Source organism: Chanos chanos, chromosome 7, assembly GCF_902362185.1.
Source record: "Chanos chanos chromosome 7, fChaCha1.1, whole genome shotgun sequence".
Taxonomy (NCBI): Eukaryota; Metazoa; Chordata; class Actinopteri; order Gonorynchiformes; family Chanidae; genus Chanos; species Chanos chanos.
Window position 1 is genome coordinate 42191918 of NC_044501.1, and position 9982 is coordinate 42201899.

Here is a 9982-nt window from a genome sequence, read left to right on the forward strand (position 1 = left end):
ATCAGTACTGGTGTCAAGGAGAGAGTTATTACAGACCCGCATCCTCACAGCTAAGCAGTCCTGTCACTCTCACTGTTAGAGGTCAGTTAGTTAGAATGACAGGAGACATTAGAAACATCTTTAAGAAAAGAATATTCTTCATAAAATGATCTCTGCATAACCCTTAATATTACATTGTTCACCTGCCTCAACAAACTACACTACAATTCCAAGCACTTGTATATCAATGTTGTGATGTTTATAATGAAAATATCTGGGTAAAAAGTAGACTTTTGTTATTTCCATTTAGGTATTTTAATACTCATACTCTAAAAACAAGAGCACAAATGCAGAAACATTGTTTCAATCACCCTGATGCTCTTTTTTGGTCATTTCTGAATCGTTTTGTTGTGTGTCTATCAGTAAGAATGACTGACTATTTATAAAAAAAACAAACAAACAAACAAACAACCAAAAAAAAAAAAAAAAAACCCCTCAGCTGTCACTTTAGAATTAACGTTGGTTTAATCTCGTATGATGCTGTTATTCAGAAACCTGTTCAACAGTTCTTCACCTTCTCTTCAGCTCACACCGAATGTCCCTGACTAAAATAAATACTGAATTTAAAGTATTAATAACACGGTCTTCATGTCTACAGATTTACCCACAGCTACACTCACTGTGCAACCAGAGAGTCCTGTGTACAGTGGAGAGACAGTCAGTCTGAAGTGTGTGATAGAGTCTGGGAGGAACTGGAGATATAAGTGGTATAACGGCAGCACTCAGACAGCACTGTCTCAGTCTAATGGTTACACTATAACTGGAGACACATTGACCATCAGAGCAGCTGCTGTAACTGACCAGGATCAGTACTGGTGTCAGGGAGAGAGTGATTACAGACCCTCATCCTCACAAAGAAGCAACTCTATTACTCTCACTGTCAGAGGTAAACTGTCTTATTCAATGATTTGAAAAAATATTTTCCAGTTAATTCTAGTCTTATTCTGAGTAACCTTTAAATGGTATGATACCTCTGAAGCACTCTTAAGAGCTTCTCTGAATTTAAAATGAATGTGCAGCATTTCATATAAAACATTTAATAATATCTGTAGGAATAGTTTGAATCTCAGACACATTTCTGAAGTCTTGTTGGAATCATGTTCTATGTTTAATATTCCTCTTTTCTTTTCCCTCATTTGCACAGAATTGCCAACAACTTCACTGACAGTAAAACCAGAGACCACTATGTACACTGGAGAGACAGTCAGTCTGACGTGTGAGATAAAGACTGAAAGTGGATGGAGATTTAAGTGGTATAAAGGCAGTTCTCAAATTAGATTGTATACATCTGGACATCACACTGTAAATGGAGACACATTGACCATCAGAGGAGCTGCTGTAACTGATGAGGATCAGTACAGGTGTGAGGGAGAGAGAGATTCCAGACCCACATCCTCACAGTTAAGCAGTCCTGTCACTCTCACTGTTAGAGGTCAGTAAGTTAGAATGACAGGAGACATCAAATACATCTTCAAGAAAAGAATATTTCTCCATAAAATAACATTACAAATCTCTGCATAACCCTTAATATTACACTGTTCACCTGCCTCAACAAACTACACTACAATTTCAAGCACTTGTATATAACTCTTGTGATGTTTATAATGAAAATGTCTTGGTAAAAAGTAGACCTTTGTTTTTCCATTTAGGTATTTTAATACTCATACTCTAAAAACAAGAGCACAAATGTAGAGACAACTGTTTCAATCACCCTGATGCTCTTTTTGGTCATTTCTGAATTGTTTTGATTTGTTTTGTGTGTATCAGTAAGAATGACTGACTAATTACAAAAAAAAAAACCAAAAACAAAAACAAAAAAAACACAGCTGTCACTTTAGAATTAATGTTGGTTTCATATTGCATGATATTGTGTTTCAGAAAACTGTCCAACAGTTCTTCATGTTCTCTTCAGGTCACACCGAGTGTCCCTGACTAAAATAAATGCTGAATTTAAAGTACTAGTAACACTGTCTTCATGTCTACAGACTTACCCACAGCTACACTCACTGTGCAACCAGAGAGTTCTGTGTACAGTGGAGAGACAGTCAGTCTGAAGTGTGTGATAGAGTCTGGGAGGAACTGGAGATATAAGTGGTATAAAGGCAGCACTCAGACAGCAGTGTCTCAGTCTAATGGTTACACTATAACTGGAGACACATTGACCATCAGAGCAGCTGCTGTAACTGACCAGGATCAGTACTGGTGTCAGGGAGAGAGTGATGACAGACCCACATCCTCACAAAGAAGCAACTCTGTTTCTCTGACTGTGAGAGGTGAGTGATTAATGTGATACTGACTTAAAGGACAATATAATATTTCTGACAGTGTAGAGTCTGAACTATTCATTATTCTCCTACAGGATCAAAACCAGAACCTCAACTCACCTCCAGTCTTAAAGGAGCAGTACTGAGAGGAAACACAGTTACTCTGAGCTGTAAACTGGACCAGTCCACAGGATGGGTGTTTTACTGGTACAGACACACACAGGACTCTTCAGCACTGACACAGACTGATAAGGACTCCTACACAATCAGTTCTGTTACAGACTCTGATGGAGGACAGTACTGGTGCAGATCTGGAAGAGGAAACCCAGTCTACTACACACAATACAGTGATGCAGTCTGGGTAAATGTTACAGGTGAATATTTATATACATTTACGTGGACATGACTCTGATGGAGTTTGGAATATACTTTTATAAAAGTTTTCCACTCGGTTATGTGGACATAATTATGATGTATTTTGGTGTATTTTCTCTGTAGAGTTTAGATGTGTCAATCTCTGTTCTGTGTTTGTTTTATATTTGTGTGCTGTACATTAGTGTGGTATGTATTTTATTCTACAGGGAGTCCAAAAGCTGTTGTGATCCTGCAGCCTGATAAACAGACATTCAGAGGAGAGACTGTCACTCTCAGATGTCAAATACAGGGAGAGAGAGACACTGACTGGGAATACAGCTGGTATAAGAAGAGTTCTTCACTCAGTCCTGTCGGTAAAGATCAGGAATACACAATCAGTCCTGTTTCTGAGTCCCATGGTGGTGAATACACCTGTAGAGGAAAACACAGAAGAGACTCACAGATCTCAGAGATGAGTGATGCTGTAACACTGACTGTGTCATCAGGTGAGTTCACAGGAGACTCAGAAACATTGTTATCATTTACGTTCAAAGGAGGAAAAAATGACGTTTGCGTTGATTATTGAACACAATTCATTTACTTATTATAGGAAAAGTTATAATTTTTTCTCTATTCTAAAAGACAAAGCCCAGTCAGTTCTGAGTGTTTCTCCAAAGATGTGCCTGACCGAAGGAGACTCAGTGACTCTGAGCTGTGAGGTTAAAGACTCCTCTACAGGCTGGACATTCCTCTGGTACAGAGTCATTCCCTACACAGATGGGCTACCCAGGGTTCATTCTAACTCTGTAGAACTCCTCTCAGATAGCAGCAGAGGAGCTGGAGGCTCCTACACTCTCAGCCCTGCTGTTCTTAAACACACAGGAGTTTATGTGTGCAGAGCACAGAGAGGAAACCCAGTCTATTACTCAGAGTACAGCACAACACAGCCACTGTGGGTCACTGGTGAGTTAATAGACCTGCCGATTGATTAATTGATGTATTGATTGACTGATTTCTCTTTTTTGTTGTCGATCCTGAGACTACCTCTGAGTTGTTTTTTTGTTTGTTTGTTTGTTTGTTTGTTTGTTTTTTTGCTATTGTTATGTATTTTTAATCAAATGTTTGATTCACAATATTTTTTTCATTTAAATGTATTTATTTTTGTTTCAGTTTCTGAATCAGGTCTTTCCTTTATAGTCCCATCTCTCTGTGTCTCAGGTCTGTCTCCTCCAGCCTCTCTGATCATCAGTTCCAACAAAACTCAACACTTTACATCTGATTCTCTCTCACTGAGCTGTGAGGTACAGAGTAACTCTACTGGATGGACAGTGAGACGATACACAGATAATGGAGAGGTGTCAAGCTGTTCATCAGACTGGGGATCAGTAACAGGATCTACATGTAGCATCAGCTCCCTCCAGTCATCAGACAGTGGAGTGTACTGGTGTCAGTCTGACTCTGGAGGGAACAGTAATCCTCTCAACATTACAGTGACATGTCAGTCTCAACGGTCACATTTAAATCATATCTGTGAAAATTAGTGATGATACATGGTGAAGTAAATTAATACATAATGTTGAAGCATCAAATTTTTAACTCTTTTCCAAACACACAGAACATCATTTAAGGTTTAAAAGTCAGACCTTATATAAGTATTACCCCAGAGATTATATCATTTTTCACAGTGTTAAGAAGTATCCATATTAAAAGCATTAATGTTTTCTCTGTTCTGTAGATGGTGATGTGATCCTGGAGAGTCCTGTCCATCCTGTAACTGAGGGAGACACTTTGACTCTGCACTGTAGATATCGATATGACCCCTCAGACCTCAGAGCTGATTTCTATAAAGATGGATCAGTCCTCCAGAATCAGACTACAGGAGAGATGACCATCCCTACTGTCTCAAAGTCAGATGAGGGTCTGTATTGGTGTAAACACCCAGAGAGAGGAGAGTCACCAAAGAGCTGGATCACTGTCAGAGGTGAGATCGTAATATTTTTTATTCTGCTCCTAACTCCAATGTGATACTGCAGTAGTTTGAGTATACTACTTATGTGTATGTGTGTGTTTGTGCATGTGTGCGTGTGTGCATGTGTGCATGTGTGTATGTGTGTGTGTGTGAATAGATTCAGTGTCAGGTGGTGGATCCTCTGCTGTAACAGTAGGAGTGGTGGTGGGACTGGGTGTTGTCTTTGTGATCATCATTCTAATGATCCTGTTTTACTGCTCCAAAAAAACAGAAGGTATCTGCACTTTCTACATACAACTGTAAAACTATTTTCTCATGCCTTAGTGCTTTAAAATCAGGTCATTTCAATGTGTTTTTTCTACAGGCTTACCCACTGTTTTCATGTGAGGAGATGTTGAATAATAATAACAAGTCAATAATTGCTTTTACTGTATATAATAATTCACATTTTTTTTCACATTTCATTCAAGGTTCCTGCTTCAACCATAGATGTTTGTAAGTATACAATTCTGCATGAACTTTCCTTACACTATACACCTGTAATTAACTGCTGTGCATGTTAGTGATCTTTGTCTCTCTAAAAACAGCAGCAGTCAGATGTCAAACCAAGATCAGAACCAGACAGGAGGAGGAGTGGAGACTCAGGCAGGAAATAGGACACTGCAGTCTGGTCAGTACAACATCGCTGTTTTTTCTCTCTTTTAAAACTGAATTTTATCATTTCAAATTTTTTAACCATGGTGTGATACCTCTTTGTCTGTAATAAAAACAAACAAACAAACAAAAAACTTAGAACTATGATACCAACGTGGGTGTGCATAAAAGGAATACATATAAAGTCACTTAAATACACACGGAATTATGACTTTATTATTGTTACGTCCCAGATGGTGAGTTGGGTCTAGGGGTATGAGCAGGGACGTAGCATAAAGGAAACCCACCACCAGTGTCGGATTGGGACGGTGCGAGGGGAAAAAACACACGGACACGGGAGCAATGTACAACAAAAAAAGTGCAATGTATTAAAGATATTTACAAAGTGCCAAAAGAATATTTACAAGAATATATATATATATATATATATACAGAAATATTTACACCTGAACGCGGAGAGGGGAGAGAACTACAGACGGTGCCAAAGGAATGAACGAAATATAACAGAAACCACCCTAACTACCTACGGAAACACACACGTAACTACGAGAAACTAAAAAGGTGGCAGAGCCAAAATAAACCTAACTACGCTCACTGCCTACAAAACAAAACATACAATAGTGGCACCCGCCTCTAACCTAACCCCTATACACAGTTAACTCCTAGCGCGGGGATCCCCTTCTTACCTATTCTTCTCCCCACGCCAATCGAAAGCAACCAAAACCAATCCGTAATCCAAATCCGTAGTCAATAATAACAAAAGTCAAACACGATATACAGCGAGTAATTAGAACACAGTATAGCACAAGCGAACGCAAAACGAGACCGAAAATCTACCCACAGCTAACAACTGGCATCTTTAAATTTCCGCGCCCCATCTCCGGTTGGCCATCCGACGAGGGGTGCTCCGTCTTTGGTTGGCTGGCTGGGAACACGGAGGTGGGACGCAACACCAGGCCAGGTGGGGAGTGGCAGCTGTTCGCGCCACCGCTGGATCCCTGCGTCAGGTGATAGGAGAGGGTAGAGAGAGAGAGAGAGAGAGAGAGAAAGAGAGAGAGAGAGAGAGAGAGACGCGAACAAGACGCAACCACACACAAATGCGCCGCACGAAACAAGTAACAACAGCAGTTTAAATGAATATAAGTAATGTAAACTCGAATGACTGTAATGAAAATCTCATCACCATTGCAGGTCTCTGCTCTACTGAAAATTGCTTGTAGGTATTCTTCATTCTCTTTGTCAAACATGCCATTTAAAAAGAGAGCTGCTTTGCGCATATTAGTGATCTTTGTCGCCCTCTAGAGTCAAGAGACACAACAGCACCAGTCAGACTCCACACCAGGGTCAGAGACAGACAGGGGGAAGAGTGGGCACTCAGTCAGAATACATGTCACTCCAGTTTGGTCAGTATATACATATGTTATTACAATAATAAATATCTACATCTGTACAAATTACATTTATGTATTGAGCACCCATAATCATACTGTCTCTCATAGGAACTGCTGACATTTATGACACCATTGAGAGTCCATGTGAAGGCAACAGAGGTAAAGTTTACTGTTAACATACACTATGATTTTTAAATACTGAACTTCCATAAACATAAGATCTTTCTGTCTTTCATAGGAAGTGTTCACAGCTATGACGATATTGATACTCCAGACAGAGACAACAGGGGTAAAGTCTATAACTAACATACACTGTGATCACATGTCCTTTGGTTGTACTCATCTTTAAACACAACACATGATAACCATTTTAATATCTCTGTCAGTCTAATAAAGCTATAGATCACACTTTATTAACAATGATCTGTGGCAACAATTAATTAATTAATTAAATTGATTGTTGTATAATTGTTGTTTGAAATATTTGCTATCGTTTTTGTTGTTTTTGAATTTTAGATCTTGTGGATGGACCAAGCAACAGAAATTATTCTAATGTTGAGATGAAAAATATTAACTTTTTGAAATATGAAAGGGAAAAGGTACATACACTTTACCTCACAATCAAAACAACCGAATACATGAACATTTAAAGCATCATTTTGGATGGGATACTACAGTACATGTTGCTTGTGTATTTCCTTCCATCAGACAAGACCAACACAACACAGGAGGACACAGTTTACTTACTTCTAAACTCAAACACAACCGCAGGTATAGTAACACCATCATTACACTCCCCATCACACACTCACACCATTTTAACTGGCACTGAATATGCCTGGGTACAATGAGAAAGACAGTAAGACATCGGGACAGTGAGAAAAGATAACTGACAGACAGCTTATTTAGAGTTGATGGGTTATTATTGTTTTAACAGGAAAATAATAATGATCTCATAGATGATAAAAGCATCTTAAACGGACTGTGAGAATGCTGGTGTACCATTGTGTTAAGCTGTCTGGTTGAATTTCATTTGATTATTTATTTTTTTATTTCCCTCATATGAAGTGAGATGAGTGGAAAGTCAGGCCCGGTCTACTCAAAACTGAATGTGTGTTGTCAGACTTTTGTCAATAGCTTCCTGTCTTCTGGTCAAAATACACTTGGACCTGATTGGCTAATCACCTTGTTCTCCAAGTGTATGTGCACTTGTCCAGTTTGTTTACTTATTGTGTCAGTCTATATATACACTGTAATGTTATCACAGGTGCTTTGAAAAATCACTAACTGTTTACATTGAGCTGCGTGTTGTTCCTTGTTTCCTAATTTCTCTGTAAACCATCTTTCTTCTGCCTTTGTTAACCTTGTTCCAATGTTAGCCTTGTTCTCTCTGATTATTCCTGTTCTCTCTATTTAGACCTGTTCTCCCCTTTGCCCTCTGCTGTAGAGACCTTTGCTGGTTACCTGACCTCAGTAGGAGTGGTGGGGTCCAAGGTCTACCTAGTTGCCCAGTAGCCAGTGTTTTGTCAACTGAACTCTGCCTATTCATTGACAGTTAAAGAGTTGTCTATACTTGTATTCAGTCTCTTAATGACAGAAGACTTCACCCCCAAATGAATGCAGCAGGCAGATTTCAGGATTTCAGTGTCTCTAGTTGTGCTTTACATCTGCACACAGATCTGGCCACACGGGAACACGTCACAGGAGCTGAGAGTCGACGTCAGGATATAGAAGAAACCAGGAGTAGACGACTGCAGTCTACCTTATCCTCCACATCTCACACTTCCACTGTCACCCAGTCTGCTCCTGCTGCCTCCCAGCTCCCTGTCTCTGCTCCTGACTCAGTTTCTCCTGCTGCTCCTGCTAACTCAGCTGAATGGTCCAGGGGAAGGTTTTTCACCCTGCTTTTTTCTCCTACTTATGCATGTTTATTTTTGTGCCTGCTGGCATATCTGCAAACAGCAGTAATTTTATTGTCTGTTGATGAGAGAGGCATTGAATGGTATGAGAATAACATTTTCTCACTAACATTCATATTTGTATTTGTTTCAGTTTCTGACTAACTGTATACATGCATTCATTGTTTCATGCCAATGTTTCCAGCAGTCTAAAGATAAAATCTATTTCTGTTAACTAAGTTTAAGCCTGTGCCTAAATTTTGAGAGTATTAAATAAGTATTAAGCATTTATAAAGTTATTGTTACATATTTCCTAATAAATAATGGTTATATATAGTCACTACCAAAACAGTGTAATTGCTTGTACCTTTTACATCAGGTTTTGGTGTCTTATTTAACAATCTGTTGTTTTCAAACCCAGTTCAAAATGCAATGATAAATACCGCTTTATTCATTCATTTTTATGTAACTGGACATCCAGTCTTTTAAAGCTAAAAATAAATGACTTCTTCTATTGTCAATGCTTTCACTGCTTCTAATTTCTGTTGAAGAGTAAATTTCCATCATGACATGCTAACGTACTCTTTTGAAACACAATTGTATGAGTTTCTGGTATCACTGCATTTGGACCTATGGTGTATCTAGTGTGTCATACATCTGATAACAGGAGTCTCATCTACAGCTGGATTAGGAGGAGGACATGAAGCCCAGATGAACTTCAGTCTGAGTCCAGCAGAGGGAGGCATTGCATAAAATAGCATATCACATCATCTCCAACAATGTGAGCAGCCTAGATGCCCTAGTGACCTTCATTGGTCAAATGTTCTGGTATGTAGTTCATATATATATATATATATATATATATATATATATATAAAAAGAGAGAGAGAGAGGGGGATTCTTACTTGTATTTAATTATATTGTCACGGAGCAAATATGGAGCCCTTACTGTGATTTATGGTGTTACTATCACAAAACCAACTGGGAAGAATAAAAAAAAAGTACTCTCCATCTGTGACAATCTTAACTTCAAGGATCATAATGTAAATTTACTGGACAACAAGGCTTATGAGTTTCTACTGATCCATGGATGTGAGAGAAAATTGTCAGTGCAAAGAATATGAGCTACTGTAAGAGAACTCATATGGCCCAATTCAAAATTTGACATAGATTTTACACTAAAGCATCAAAAGGAGTACATATAACTGACCATTCATATCTTAATGTATGTCATCAATGTAACTCTATGGCAGACAAAATAAATAGTTTTTTTTTTTTTTTTGCTTTATTGTTTGTTTGTTTCCACATCTGTATCTGCTTTTAGGCTGTGAAAAAAGAATGTAACAAATACGTATCAGACGTCCTTATGTGTTTGTTTGTTTGTTTGTTTGTTTCCACATGTGCATCTGTTAT

At 38.6% G+C, this 9982-nt stretch overlaps 1 protein-coding gene across 1 annotated transcript in view; it reads left to right on the forward strand.

Annotated features, from left to right (window-relative positions):
* Positions 1-8186, forward strand: part of LOC115816400 (Fc receptor-like protein 3) — a 63211-nt gene extending 55025 nt beyond the window's left edge. Inside the window, exons 8-13 of the mRNA XM_030779356.1 lie at positions 2885-3163; positions 3876-4154; positions 4393-4631; positions 6583-6646; positions 6780-6830; positions 8089-8186. Coding sequence (XP_030635216.1) covers positions 2885-3163; positions 3876-4154; positions 4393-4631; positions 6583-6646; positions 6780-6830; positions 8089-8186 — 1010 coding nt within the window. The remainder of the gene's footprint in view (positions 1-2884; positions 3164-3875; positions 4155-4392; positions 4632-6582; positions 6647-6779; positions 6831-8088) is intronic.
* The last annotated feature ends 1796 nt before the right edge of the window (positions 8187-9982 follow it).